General features: G+C 37.3%; 2 protein-coding genes and 1 long non-coding RNA gene across 4 annotated transcripts in view; 2 read left to right on the top strand and 1 right to left on the bottom strand.

The window, feature by feature from the left end:
- LOC111338658 (dynein axonemal assembly factor 8) overlaps positions 1–1,461 on the top strand; it is an 18,576-nt gene extending 17,115 nt beyond the window's left edge. Inside the window, exon 13 of the mRNA XM_022945175.2 lies at positions 347–1,461. Coding sequence (XP_022800910.2) covers positions 347–424 — 78 coding nt within the window. The 3' untranslated portion in view covers positions 425–1,461. The remainder of the gene's footprint in view (positions 1–346) is intronic.
- On the bottom strand, positions 961–2,865 carry LOC148727594 (uncharacterized). Its single transcript, XR_015990097.1, has 2 exons — positions 2,769–2,865; positions 961–2,676 (listed from the first exon to the last, which is right to left on the bottom strand). It is a non-coding gene; the product is annotated as an uncharacterized LOC148727594 (long non-coding RNA).
- On the top strand, positions 2,363–15,741 carry LOC111338656 (uncharacterized). 2 transcript variants are annotated; one of them, XM_088728862.1, is made up of 7 exons: positions 2,363–2,500; positions 2,874–3,811; positions 5,921–6,202; positions 9,687–9,824; positions 10,225–10,606; positions 10,994–12,482; positions 13,792–15,741. In XM_088728862.1, exons 2-6 carry the CDS (start codon positions 3,213–3,215, stop codon positions 12,473–12,475), a joined length of 2,883 nt encoding a protein of 960 aa, XP_088584988.1. In that variant the 5' UTR covers positions 2,363–2,500; positions 2,874–3,212; the 3' UTR covers positions 12,476–12,482; positions 13,792–15,741. The 2 variants fall into 2 exon arrangements, with proteins under 2 accessions (XP_088584988.1, XP_022800908.2); XM_022945173.2 differs by having other exon boundaries at positions 2,364–2,500; positions 10,994–15,741.

The following is a 15,741-nucleotide window of genomic DNA, read 5'->3' as shown; positions in this document are numbered from 1 at the left end:
AATTACAATTTCGGGCTTCCTTTCTCCTTTTGCCATGAAGGGCTATCTTGTAATATTTCGTTTTAACTTAACGACGTAGGAAAATACCTTCAACTGAAAGTAACACCGAATATTCGCTTAGTAGGATGAAAAACCCCAATTAGAGGCCGACATAAACCACTGTTCGAGTCGAATCTTAATTCTGATTTACTAACACTTCTCCGTTGTCGAAGATTAGAACCAGTGGGCGTTTATGTTAGGAAGGGAATCAGTCTTGGTTGTCGAAGACCTCTCTTGGGTTATATTTCTCGTAAATCGCACAATTATCTCTTAGATAAAGACTATGATTCCTTTTTTTTTTTAACAGGCTAAGTGCTTGGTGGAATGTTTCTTTGATCATCTGGTTCCTAACAGAAAAGCCCGGATAGAGTTGAGCGCTTCCTAATCCCCCGCTTTTCATCGACCGGGTCAAAGGGAATTGTACAGATTAGTACGAGCGGATAACTGCGTAGGGAAAATTGATGCTAACTCAGACAATTTTAGAAGAACAGATGAAGACAAAGCCTAAAACTGTTTCCCGGATATCTAAACTTATACCTTGTGTTTCTTTTGAAATTAAGCCGATCTGGAAACAGTGGAAGTCTGGTGTTGATCATATTAGAACAACTCTTCGTTCATAAGAGGTTTGTGAAAGACTCTTCGGTTAAGAGTTCATGATGTTAACCCTGGAATTGAACTAATTTTGGCCTTTCTGTTTTTCTCTCAAAATATTTTTTTATGGCTACGTGTTGTAAGGTAGGGCGTTAGTTTCCTCGCCAAAGTAAACAACCGCTCGCCTACGGACTTCCCGTACTGAGAGAAATGGAAAGAAGTTGTTGATGTTTCCTTCACATTACGTGACGTGAATGTGTGTTCCCTCCGCTGTTCGCTCCTAATATCCCGAATTTCATTTTACACTAGCTCTGTCTGTCTTCAAACATCTTGTTTTGTTTTGTTTTTTTTTTTTGTCGCTTATAGTGTACACAATTCTTATATGACGGGGCAGATTTTGGCTCTTATCGATCTTAGTCTGGTTTCTCCAACATTCAAATGCCGGCCGTGCGCATTTGACTTTTACTTGTAGACTACTGAGAAAAACTTCCTGTTCTTTCTCGAGTGGATGATTTCCTTTTTAGCACAATGACGAAAATCCATGTTGAAGAATTAAAGAGCTGCACGGTGTTCACGACCTTCGATTTGAATTATTTACAATCACGCGTGTTCTCAAAGAGAACATTTATTCATCATTGTGCTTGTGCTTGTGCCACAAACCTGTGCCAAAGTTTGCTTGGATTAGATTTAACCTTTGTAAGAAGTTAAATTATTGAATTAATGCTTTTTGTTGCCTTTTGCAGCATTAGGTTGAATACCTTTTTGTACTTGACTAACTGTATATTTGACGTAATTGTAAAAACACTGAAATAAAAACCTAAAACGGATAAATTAATGACGTCTTTGCTTTGTAGTCTCAACTATTTTCAGGGAAAATTACTGTTACAAGCGCAACGGATTCTAAATATTGTTCTTAAAGTACGTAATTGTCTAGAAATTAAAATATTGCTTGTCGTCGTTTATATTTAAAAAAGACATTCCTTTGTTCTGTTTCATTAGAAACAGAAGATTAAAAGTCTCGTGTATCTACAAAACCACGATGAACAACAACTGACATTTTCTAGAACGTGATTATTATCAGTGACATTTCAGCAACAAGGGAATATGAAACAATAAAGCAAGGAAGTCACTCCAATCGCTAAAATTACTTTCATTTTTGATCCGAATTTAGATTGCTAAGAATTTAGACCTGATTTTGCGATAGATACGGGGTGTTGGCAATATCATGTTGAGACTAATTTATCTAAAGGTCATTCCAAAGATAGCTATAAACTCTATCTCCAAAATATAGAGAACAACTATTGCGGTTAAACAAACTAGGAAGTCCGGATCCAGAGGTAAACAACTTTGGCAAGCTGTAAAAGTTCTTCAAGACTCTGTAACCGAGAGGCGACATAGTAGCGGGCTGATCGTTCGTAAAGACTGCTCCTTGGCGTTTAAAAAAACCACAGGTACTTGAATAACAATATACGCTGTCAATACCATCAAACAACTTTTTAAGGCAGTTTTACCGCTTCGTGATATCTTTTGGCTGTGAAATGTCGTTTTGCGTGGGCCGCGCGATCGATCGCGCGAGGAGTATCCGAAACGATCAGCTTACGGCAAATATGGTGTTTATTACATTACCCATATTCGAGAAGGAACGCGTGGAAATACTTGCATCCGACACTCCCTCGATAGCCTTGAGAGTTACGATTGTACTCTAATTGCTGTTTCCTTTTGTTGGTGTTTTTAAAACTCTAGGAAGTGAGAGAGAGTTCATCATTCTGCACGCGGCAAACCGGTAAAATAACGCTGTACTCAAAACTGTACAGGAGTTTACAACGATCCATTTATCCGATCAGACGCTTGAAATTCGATTTCAATACGGGTAAGTTAGGCCGATATATTTATGTAATAGAGCTAGAGGGTAAGTGATGGGGTATATCTTCACTTTCGTAGTAAGATTTGTTTGGTGACGATAACATCGTTCGGATCGCCGGGGGATTTTTTCACCACCCTGAAGATGAAGGTCCAGGCTAAGATCGTAGGCTTTGACAACCTCAGCTGTTGATAGAAAGACAACTCAACAGGAAATTTTTTAGTAAATTTTTCACAATTTTTTTCACAAAATTCTTTTCGAAGAGAGTGAAACTCACGGCTAAGGAACTTCAAGTGTTTACATCGCTTGATTGATACCACACTTAAGTAATAAAATTTTGAGGGATTTCCAACCAAGAGGCGATTATTTTTCCGTTTGATAGGTAATCAGGCAACAGAATCTAACATCCTGGAACTGTTTCACTTTTGAAAGGAAACACGCAGCTGTTCAGACGGATACGTCATCACAAAAACAAAGAAGGCGTATATTTAGAAGTCTGCTGTATCCGGCTGGAATTAGGCACGGTCACAGAGGATCAGCTTTCACAGAATATTTTTTATCAATTTGCGTAGGATTGATCATTCGCATTAGTGAAAGTAGATAGGCGAGTAAGCTTGACATGAACTTGTTGAAGAGCATCTGGAAGAGCAGTAGCAAGATAAATATTTGAAATAAACGTTAGATTAGGAAAATTATCGCACTCACAGAACTATCGGCCGTCATGATTGGTTCTCTGATGGAATCACGTGACCAGCGACATCGTCGAACACGGAAATTGTCGAGCGACTGGCTCAAAATGGCTGCTCCTCCTAGTCGTGGAACACGGTTTTTCAGTCGTTTGCAAGATGCTCTCACTCATGCTGTGACTCCGCGATTGCAGATCGACAGGAAGACTATCGAGAAGACGTGGAAACTGATGGACAAAGTGGTGAAACATTGTCAAAATCAACGGCTGTCGCTGAAGAACAGCCCCCCTTACATCTTAGATATTCTGCCCGATACTTACCAACATTTGAAGTTAATTATCTCGAAATACGAAGAAAGGATGCACATTTTGAACGACTGTGAGTATTTTAGGATTTATATAGAAAACCTTATCAAGCAATCGAAGCTGGCCATCAAGCTTTTCAAGGATGGGAAAGAAAAAATGTACGACGAAAACTCTACGTATCGCCGCAGCTTGACCAAGCTGAGTTTAGTTTTCAGTCACATGCTAGCCGAGGTGAAGGCAATATTTCCTCAAGGAACTTATATAGGAGACGGCTTCAGGATCACAAAATACGATGCAGCTGAATTCTGGAGAAAGAACTTTGGGATCGGGTAAGTCTGATGTCAAGTTAATTTTCTTAGGCGTCATGTATTGTTTTGATAACCGAAAGCGATCAATGGTCGCTACATACACAGCCATGACAGCTCGTTTTCTTAATCGTGTTCCTCGATTTTCTTAAATCTTTCTATTCGCGGGTGGTCAGGCCACTATTTGCTTCGTTTCTAGAATGTGTCGTCAAATTTCATTACATATCAAATGGGAAAAAAAGCTTCTTGACGTTTATTAATTAATTGCGTGCTTCCTTCGAATTTTAATTTAAAGACCTTGAGTTATATCACCTTCTTTAATTCCTCACACTAAAATCACGAAAAGACCGCGTTTTCCTTTCGATGGCGTCCTTCGGGCTTTCCAAAAATGTTATGTAAGAAACCCAAATATCTTTGACTTTTTCCCTTCCCAAGAAATGTAGACTTTAAATGTCCGTTTGAAACTCTGTTTACAAATAGACTGCAAACCATCATAGTTTCCGTTGTATATTCATGGCGTAACACGAAAAAATCCGAAACTATTTGTGGTGTTAGATGCATTTCAGACGAGCTGAAACTTGTTAAGAACGTATCATCTTTTTTGTTTTACTTGAGAAATATCCACTTTATTTGTTTGGTTATGGTCCACTGTCATCTCAGACCTTGGAATATTATTTTAAAGGTTGGTTTGCTGTACTCACCTAATACATGTATTCTCCTTTGTGCGTTTTTTTTAGCGCTCGTACTCAAATTTTCTTTTGGCTCATATCGAAAACAAATAACTGAACATTTAAGTAGAGAAGCAAATAAAATTGGAAGTGGTGTATGTATTCAATTTCCACCTTTTGTTGAAAAAAAAAAAAAAAAGACGATCAGGGAAAAGTTACTGTGCAAAAAACCTGGACCGAATGTTTATGAATTTCAATACGTTTTGAGGGGCATAATACATGTGGTATGGCTCAGAATTTGATAATTGATTTATTGGTTTGGTATAATTTTGAAAGCTAATTACCCTGATATAGCCTACATGATTCTGTGCTTCAAAAGAAATGCTTCCGCTTTGAAGTAGTAAGAGAAACCACAATTTTCTTTTTATAGAAAATTAGAACACGTTTGTAACAATCAGGTTTTGAAAAGTGACTATCAGACCTTAAAAGCTCTTTGGAGGTCAATGAATTCATAGATAAACAGCATATGATTTCAGAGAAATAGAGCTTTCAAGTCGTGAGTAGATCTCATGTATATAGACTTTTACAAAAGCTGATAATACTAAGTGTGTGTTGGGGAGTCTATGTTCGGTCCTGACTTGGGAAATAGAAACATGTTTTTGATCGCAGGGTTTGTCACAGCTAGTTTTTCTGAACTATTGTGTTATCTTTCAAGCATTACTAGACATGCATTCCTCTAGCAAGAATTTAAATAGCTCGTGGAACCAGGATATATATAATGGGACAATGAAGTATTAATGAGCAGTTATGATCAACTAAACATATAGTTTTATCCTAGTTTTTTTCATCCCCCACAAGCTGTTCTCACATTGTCTTTGGTTTAGTCTTCATACATAATTCAGTAGAATTCATGTTCATTTAAGTGTGAGTAAGCATCATAAACAATATTACAAAATCAAGCTTAAGTGGTTATCTATAAGGGTCTGTATTCTATGCAAGGTATGTGCCCAGATTTTCATCAGTAGTAGATGTGGGTGACTCTAAGCAGTCAACAAAGGGATGCCTTGCTAAAAAGAATACTCCTTTATTCTCCTTACATGTGCCTTATGATTCATCATGGAATTCATGTTTTTCTTTGAAATGACAGCTCTTTGCTGATTCTACTTACCAGACCAGTGCATATCTTTTAACTCTAAAATTTACTAAATGTATTCAACTTGAATACTTGCCGTTATTTTACTAGGAATATCAAAACAGACTGCAAAATGTTACTCAACACCGACTAAGTTTGCAAGGCTTTTCAGATATTCCCTTAAGAGAAGCAATTGTTTTCTTGTGGAAAACATTATGGAATATTGTTGAGAGTAACTCAGCAACTATAATCCATAACTTTGAGAGCAAACCCAGTATTTTAATGAATGTTTTATCAAAGCTAATGGATTTTATTATTCTAAATTTTCTTCAGGAAAACAACAGTGTCATGGAAGCAATTTCGTCAAACTCTCCAAACAGTGCACCACATCAGCTCAGGTTTGGAAGCAATGGCATTAAAGTCCACAATAGATCTAACATGTAATGACCATATCTCCATATTTGAATATGATGTCTTCACAAGGTTGTTTCAGCCCTGGTCGCATCTGCTTCAGAACTGGAATCTCCTTGCTGTGACACACCCTGGTTATTGTGCTTTTATGACATATGATGAAGTGAAGGCAAGATTGTGTAAACACATGGATAAACCTGGAAGGTTTGTTTTATTGCAATTAAGTGTAAATATTGCTTCAAACAAGTTTGTCGAAACTTTAAATTTTGCTGCTAAAAGCATCAGTGATGCAAAAATGACAGAACACAAGCTCTTGAACCAATAGGTATTATAATATTTCAACTCATAGATGATTGGTTTAATTGCATCATTTGACTGAAAACTAGACCATTCTAGACCCGATGAAAGGTTTCAGTTTAAAGGTAATTCATAAAGGGAGAGTTTTGTTACAGAAAAAAGAAATAACTTTGCATGTTGATGAGGTTGGACAAGAGAACACTCAAGGGTCTTCATTGTATAGGGAAGGGATTATATCTGTGAACAAATATCTAACAACATATTTTTTAGATGAAAAAGAGAACAACTGAAAATTTTTAATAGATAAATGGTGGATAAGGAGTGGATAAAGAATTAATTTATAACCATTTTGCAACTAAAAAAATTAAATTACACAATGATACATACACACTTTATTTAGAGAGGGTGGCACGGAATAGTTGGAGTAACTAATAAACTTGTGGCCCTCTATTCGCACCCATCCCACCCCAGGGGAGGACATCCACAACACAGTAATCTCTTGCGTGGAAAATATTAACGTCTCCTACTCCTAACCATGTAGGAGACAGGGCCTATGCTTTATTCGTCCTTATCTGAGAAGACTAGAATACCTATCCATTTCTTGATATTATAGAAAGGTAGCAAATTCTCCTCAGTTATTTTAAGACCGTGAGTATTGGTCTGGCTGGGGCTCGAACCCTCAACCCCCCACACATCACAATCTGGCACTTTAACCAACTGAGCTAACCGGGGGCAGTTAATGATCACAAAAGATAATCTTAAAAATTAAAATTAAAGGACTCCCAGTATTTTTAAACAAGTCTGTAGAAAAATTGTTTGTAAATATGTTGTTTGTAATTAAAATACGTCAAAGAAATATAAAAGTTTTTGGTGAAATGGCACATGCCTTGAGGGCATTGAAGGTTATATAAACTGTTAGGAAATCTGTTTGTCTTAAAGACGGGCCTTAACTTCCATGTGTTGCAGCTTAGGTTCAAAGTACAAGTGCTATGAGCAAAAAGGAGGTCGTGAAGCTTGTTCTGTTTGCTCTGAATAATTTTCTTAAATCTCTTTGCAACAATTTTCCAATTTTAGTTGTTGATGGAGCAAGGAATCCATAATAATAATAATAATAATAATAATAATAATAATAACATATTTATGCAGGATAACCAATTCAGTCATAAAAACTGCCATCAACATGGGTCCTGTGGAAAAAAAAAAACAGTGTAAAAGTCACAGAAGCCACATACACAATCTAAGAACATATATATATAAAAAGAGATAAGAAGACTAGAACTAGAAGACTAGAACTAGATTCATAGATAATCATTAAATATATTGGCCCCTGTATAAAAAATTGTGACCTCTCACGGGAAAATGTTCCGAACGGTTAGCCGTTTTTAAACGGATAGCCGTTCACCAGCCGTTCATCGGCCGTTCGACTGGATTGGCATGCCGTTTGAACGACTCAAGCTATCTGTTCTTGAATATTCATCATCCATTCGAACCGTTTGAGCTATCCATTTAAGACACTTAATCATCCGTTTGAACGCCTCTAGCTATCCGTTCTTGAATATTCATAATCCGTTCGAACGCCTCCAGCTATCCGTTCTTGAATATTCATCATCCGTTCGAATGGTTCGAGCTATCCGTTCGAGAAAATTCATCAACCGTTCAATTTGCACTTTGGTAACGATGGTAGAAACATTTTCGGTGTGATCGCAATCCATATCTTCTCTCGTTGAATTCTCCATTTTGCGATTGTGTGAAATGGCGGTAATTGACACAAGTTGTTAGCAGTTACCAAGGCAACTCATTTTTGATGGAGTGACAGGGAAGCTGGGATTATGGAAATTTAAACCCGAATTGAAGTTGAGAACTATGCTTTTCGCGTGCAAGTTCCTTGGTTGTACCTTATCTTAATCGGTCGAATTCAATGATAAAAATATTAATTATAATCCATTTCAATGCGCCGAAAGCGAAGTCGAGTTATTCAAATGATTGAGTTTCGACTCGTTTTAACCCATTGCCACTCGCGTGTAACACGTGCCGACGAAAAGTCAAAATTTTGGAGAAACCAAGAAGGCAAACACAATGCGCAGTAAATTTATAAAAATCAGCTTTTCCAAAAAACAAGCTCCAGTGAAAGAGGACTAATTAAAGAACTTATTTCCGGCGAAAAAAGCGATAGGTGCATATTATGTTTTAACTCAAAAATCAAGATGAAAGATAAAAGTTATCTTTTCACAGATTGTGTCAAATACCTCGCGTTACTTAACACCGCATCACCCAACGCATGACGCTTTCATGAAATAGTCCTTCGCTTTGGCTCAAGACAAGAGCTTGGGACGCCTGTGTCGGCATTCATTTTGACGAAACCATCTGTTCAAATAATTTCTACAGGCCATCACTTGTTCGACCGCTTAGCCGTTTATCCATTTGATCTCATCTGTGAGGCTCATCTCAGTGTTTGAAAAATTAGCCGTTCATCCCTTCGATAATTTTCATCAGCCGTTCATCCGTTTGACCTCATCCGTTTGAAAATTTTAATTAGCCGTTCACCCGTTCGACCTTGTCCGTTTGAATTTTTTCACTGGCCTTTCATCCGTTTGACCTCATTCGTTCGAAAATTTTAATTAGCCGTTCATCCATTCATAGTATCCATTTCGAATGGCTTTCCAAGCCGTTCGTCACCCTTTCACTTGCCGTTCCGTTCACTGTTCGAACGGCTACCATTAGGAACGTTTTCGCGTGAGAGGTCACAAATGCTCTTTTGGTTGATTATAGTTTAACCCTGTCAATAACTAATCTGTCCTTATACAATGAATATATGAAGTTTATATATTACATCATACGTAATCTGTCCTAATTCCTAATATTATAGTCATGAATATCATGTCCTTTAGATTGAAAAAATTTAGTAAAGTAACTTGGAGCCAATCCCTCAAGGTGCTTTTCTACCAGATTAATGATGTGGATTTCTCTTCTTTTGGCAAGAGTTTCCCAACCAAGGCTTGTAAACATCTGTTTGGTGGATAAATAGGCATTATTCAGTACTATTCTTCCAGCTCGCCTTTGTAGACGTTCTGAACCTTCTTGGTTTCCTTTGCCACATCTATGGAAGACGCCACCGCAGTAATCCAGGATTGGGAGAATCATTGATTTAAACAGTCTATTTGTAGATTTGATTGTTAATGATGGCCGTGCTCTTGAGAGAATCCCCAACATCTTAGAAACTTTCTTCTTTACATGATCGATATGCTGATTCATCGAAAGGCTACTGTCCAAAATAACGCCAAGATATTTAAAGGCACCACTGTAATTCACAGATTCACTGATATACCACCTGCATCCTTTTTTTTTTGTTTTTTTGTTCCTGTGATTTGACTCATGATTTGTTTTTCTACAGTTACATCTTCAGGTTAAGTTGTACAAGATTGGGCCAGTGGGCCATAGGATATGTGACACCTGAGCATACAATTCTTCAAACCATTCCTCAGAACAAGTCACTCTGTCAGGCTCTTATTGATGGAGCCAGAGAGGGCTAGTAAGTTTTCTCTTTTTGTCACCTTGAAGAACCTATGTTTAAGCTACAATCTTTGGAAAAATTTAGCCTCCATATTTCAAGTCTCTCATTTGCAATCTTTTTCAATATTCTATTGGTATACTTTTTCCAAGCTTCTGGGGTACGAGTTGATCATTTCAATTTGGAACAACTGGTAGCTCTTAAGTATCTTTTTACAGTCATGAGTTTGGTATGATTTTGGTAATTTCTTACATTTCTGTCTATTTATCAACACAGGGAAACTCCCTTTCCTTTAAAATGTATTTCCATTAGCAGTAAATATCTAAAATGTTTGGATTACAAAGGTAAATTGTGCAGAAATTAAAATGAAAGTAAGAGAGTTAATATTTTAAACTTAAGTTTTCTATTTTTTTTTCCTCAGCTACCTTTACCCTGACGGAAAACCAGACAACCCTGATGTTAGCCATCATCTCATCACCCCCCCTGATGAGCACATCACTGTCACAGAGGAGCAATATGAGTTGTATTGTGAGATGGGATCCACCTTTCAGCTTTGCAAGATCTGTGCTGAAAATAATAAAGATGTGCGCTTGGAGCCCTGTGGCCATTTGATGTGTCACATGTGCTTAGACCAGTGGCAAGAAACTGGTGGTGAAGGTTGTCCATTTTGTCGTTCTGACATCAAAGATATGCAAGCCATTGTTGTGGATCCATTTGTACCTCATCTTGAGGAGGAGACACCAGGAAGAGGTGCCGAGAGCCACGAGAATCACTTGGATGGGGAAGAAGATGAAATCATGGAGGTTTGAGATATATAAATAGCATTAACCATGTACACCCTAACTTCAGTATGCAAGTTTCCCCTACTGTTCTCCATACATTTCTTATGGTAGTTACCAAGAGAATTAACTTAACAATCAAGAGCTGCTTGAGTTTGTGAACATTTCTACTATTCTGATGACCTTGATGTAAGTTTCAGGGGTTGATACTGGAGGTTGAAATTATATGCAAATTGGGTGTAAACAATTCTGGTATTGTTATGGAGATTATTACTTTCACCCTCCTGTTCCCCCTTATTTCCTGAGTGCTTCCACCTTGCCTACTTGACTACCTTACTGTGTGACTATTTTTTTACTGTCTTCCTACTTAACTAGATCAAAAGCTAACCTCCATTGGAAATATTTTCTCAGGATCCCAGTCAGTGGGTCTCCACAATTGATACTAGACCTCATGGTACTCAACAAGGAGGAGGATATCCCCATTTACAGCAGGAGAACACTGAACAGTTCCCGTCTTCAGAAGATGCCCCTCCACCCTTGCCCCAGAGGCGAAATCTCACGTTGAACCCACAGTTACCCACATCACCAACCCTTGTAGTCACCCATGCGTCACCATTTGCTACTCCTGGGACATCCTCAAGGTCATCACCATTAAGTTCTCCTTGGAACTCTCCAAGGAATTCTCCACGCAACTCGCCACGGAATTCCCCTCGTGCATCTCCAAATGTCTCACCCCACAACTCGCCTCTTGTTTCTCCATGTGGCTCACCACAGAACTCTCCTTCACTGTTAAGAAAGGTTCCACCACCACGGCCACCATCAAACTTAGATGAGGACAGTCCTCCTGCAGTACCAGAAAGGAGGTATAAACACAGAGGGATCAGTGTGGAGAATAAGGAGAATAAACCTGGAACTAAGACATCTAAACATGAAAGCAGTAGAAAAGACACATTGGGATATGCAGACATAGCTGCTGCAAATGTTGCACATGAAACTTTTGGTCAAAACCAGATTAAAACAAATTATGCTCAGCTAGCTCACCCTCATCCTGATGCAGCTCAGTCTGATGACAAGGAGAGGAGAAGGCCTGGAGAAGCCATAATGGCTGAAGTTTGTGCAAATGAAGAGGCAACATCATATGATTTTCCTCTGCCAATAATAGCTGAGAGAGAACGTTCACGGGGTGAGAAATCCAACCAAGAGAATGGTTTAAGGGACAATACCACTGATCTTCAATCAGTTGCAGATCCTTTTGCTGAAGACCCATTTGAATTGAATGCTAAAGCAAAACACATCCACTGTGATGATGATGATTTTTGTAAGGGCCCTTTGGTTGTAGCACTGCCACCATCACGTTCACAAAGCTGTAACTCTGGGATGCCACGCAAAACCCATGCTCACAGAGACAAAAATACTCTGCCTTCAAGGGTGTTCACCAAGGCAAGATCCACTGATGACGTGCTTGAGGATCCTACATATTCAAATGTTCATCGAGACCATGGCAAAAATGCTGGTCAAACCAATGACTTTGAGAGCAATGGAAACCCCACTTCAAATAGTAACCACGATAGAACTTTACGCCCAGCTTTGCTTTCTCGAAACAGCTGGGGTGGAGCAGAAGCTAAAAATTTCAGCAATCCAATGTATGGTTCCCGGGGCTTAGATCCAAGTAAATTAGAAGCAAAGGTAGAACATAGACCAACACGATCCAGATTGCCAGATGAAGATCCAAACCTTGATGCTATGCAGTTTTATGAAGAAGATTTTACAATTCTGCAGGCGCAGGGATACAGTCGCGAGGAGATCACCAGAGCCCTTATTGTGGCTGACAACAACTTTGCTTTGGCAAGGAAAATTCTCCGCGAGTTCTCTCAGGGGACAAGAAAGCTATGAACTTTTGGTACAGTTGAATAGTAATATAAAATTCTGGCCAAGTTCATACTAAGGTTGAGTTTTCCCCTTGTAGAGTTGCTAAAGGATGGTGATTTTTGTTGAATTTTGATACCATAGCTGCATGATGAATTATCTGGTAGTTGTTCAGATTTTAAAGTGGGTAATTAATCTTAACCTTTGAAATGTTCACCACAGAATTAATATTTAGACAGGAAGTTGTTTGATATTTACATAGTTTTCTTAATTTGAAACACTTTATAACCTGGCCTGACAAATCAGTGGAAATCTTGATCAGTAAATTTAAAGTGATCCCAGTTTATCCATTGATATTGGAAGTAAGCCACCAGTCAGTTGAAAAAATTTGTGATGTTTGACTTAATCCTTTCATTAATTTTTATGAATTTTGAACTTTCATTGGTTGCTTTCCAATGAGATTCTTCCATGATACAACAGCTCAACCAGACTGGTATGGTTTAGGGTAGAAATGCATTCAGTCATATATTTCACTATGATAGATAGCACTGATAATGACAATTGAAGGGTAATTTATTACTTGACCAACTAAGTAAGAAGGCAGGGTGCTGTGGGTCTCATGCTCTGAACAGCTCTCCAAGTGGGTAATATGGGCTTGTGTTAGGCACTCTGGTTTGTCCACTTTTTTTTTCTCCATTGTGAATTGCTTACATGGTTTGTCAAAAAGTGAGTATTTGTTATAATCTTTTTGGCCAGGTAATAAATTGACCAAGCTTGTTCCTCAAGTTGACTGATCTGTAAAAGGGAATAATTTAAGTATTTTCCAAAGTCAAATCTTCCTGAACTCTTGTTTGGTGAGACATGCATCTGAACTTGGGACTATTGCCTGGTCAGATTGTCAGTAACACAGATAACATTAGTTCACAAATGGGCAACTATAATTTCTTTTTTAGTTTGTTAAATTCCATGATTAATGAATTGATCAGTCAGATGTGGTGGTCAGTTTATGGAAGCGGGAATCAAATTAACTGTGGAGGTAATGAGACAGTAATTACCCAGTTCTCTCAAGTCATTAACAATTAACCTTTGTCAGCCCCTTAAACTTTCAAAACATAACTTGGAATTCAGCCATACATTTTCCTCTGAATGACCAGAGAGAATTTTTTGTCTTATCAAACACCTTGTTGATGTGTTTTTTTATTCCCACCACATATTTACTGGATGAAGCATTGATATGGTAACAAAATGTTACTTATCAACTTTTTGGTCAGGTGGAAAAATTGCTGTTGGAATACTGCTGGTCCCAGGAGACTTATATTAAGTTCTTTTTTCAAAACTTGCAGGGTATGGTTATTTCTCTGGACAGTTTTCAGAAAGGGAAAAAATGCTGTGTGTTCAGAAAAGAGAAGTGGTAATCTACAGTCAATGGAAAAAATTGATATTCCTTTTTTTTCAAATGTTTTTTTTTTTTTCATCACAGTTGTGTCTTTTTTATTCAAGTTGTAGGGGGTATTAAGTAAAAAATGTTGTCAGCCTGTGGCTTATTGTGTCTTTCATAAAGCCTTGTTGAGGTGTTCAAGGTAATGTGATACTGTAAACCAGAATTTAAAGTCCTATTAACAATTCCATATGGGAGAAGTTGCTTGTTGTGTTTATAATTACCAGTGGAACAATTTAGGGGTTTAAGGATGAACCATAGAATGATGTAGTAAAATTTAATGCAAAAAGACCAGCCTGGCCAGGTATTAGCAGTTTTTTTTACTGCAAAAGTATTTGTAAAAGTGAACAGAATGCAGAGATGTAAATAAAGCAACACAAGACTAAATGGCTTGGAAACAGCAGAACTTGTAAAGATAAAATTTTAGAATCATCCAAAATTCTTAGAGCAACAAAAACACAAAGATGAGGATATTATTAGGCTAGAATATGGCAATTTAATTACCTTCTTGGGGGGAAATAATTGTTTTTGTCTGTAATTGTCTTTTTACAGATAGAATTAAATTTAGAAAATGTTGATTTGCTATTTATTCTCCTTGCCAAGCTTGGTCATTTTGTTAAGCAGCACTTTGTTTCCAGCAATTTTTTTTTTTTCATCTTTTTGTATAATTCAATTGACTTTAGCTTGTTAGCTTTAATCTTTCTGAATCAAAACTCCAAGCAAAAGATCTTGAGAAAAATTCTGAAAACCACTGATCAAAATTGTCACCTGAGGAAATCAAAATTCTGAAAACCACAGATCAAAGTTGTCATCTGAGGAAATCAAAATTCTGAAAACCACAGATCAAAATTGTCACCTGAGGAAATCAAGATTCTGAAAACCACAGATCGAAGTTGTCACCTGAGGAAATCAAAATTCTGAAAACCACAGATCAAAATTGTCACCTGAGGAAATCAAAATTCTGAAAACCACAGATCAAAATTTTCACCTGAGGAAATCAAAATTCATTGTAAAGAAATGTGTATTATTGAAAGTCTCCAGAGACGACAACAGCCAGGTTAATCCAAAGATATGATACAAGATAATTATACACTTGCATAATTAATCCTGTTTGTTCTTCAAGAATTTTTACTTGGAAGGTTGCATTCAAAAGAAAATTTCTGTGAGAGTTGAAAACCTGAATTCAGCGACATGATTGAACACTGAACTGTGATCTTAATTGAGTGAATGTAATTTGCTGATAAAATTTATTTTCTAATAGATATGATCCTACTAACAAAGACATAAATACATTTCTAACTCTTCAATTAAAGGGAGTGTTGCCTGAATATTTCTGATCAGTAATTTTGTGAGAGATTTGGTATGAAATATTTCACACTGATGACCACAGAGATCCATACTGTCTCTATGAGCCTACATATTCAAACTTTGATATTTTCAAGTGCTAAATTGAATACAAATGAGTTGCAAGGAAGTTTTTGGTTCATTTCTAATGTTTGGCACAAGAAAAATTTTCTTTTGTGGGTCTTGCTGGTATTAAAAGTTAAGTTTCAAAAATTGCTGTTATTTCTGTAAGTAACTTCCCTCATCAACAAACCACAATTAGTAAAATGATAGAAGTATAGGGAATATTTTTGTAGGTCTGTTGCTATGTAAATGAAAACTTCAAACCACAGTTATAGAACAGATATATAACATAATAAAGCAAAAGTGTATTTTAGAAGAACTATTTAAATGCATTAGAGATACCAATATAATTCACTGGGACCCACACTATTTTAATAGTTGTGTTTCAAGCAAAGTTGGTGCTTCTGCATTAAGATGAAAAAATTAAACGTTGCGTTTGAAGACTGCA

Source organism: Stylophora pistillata, chromosome 7 (genome assembly GCF_964205215.1).
Source record: "Stylophora pistillata chromosome 7, jaStyPist1.2, whole genome shotgun sequence".
Lineage (NCBI taxonomy): Eukaryota > Metazoa > Cnidaria > Anthozoa > Scleractinia > Pocilloporidae > Stylophora > Stylophora pistillata.
This window is presented reverse-complemented; position numbering and strand designations above follow the sequence as displayed.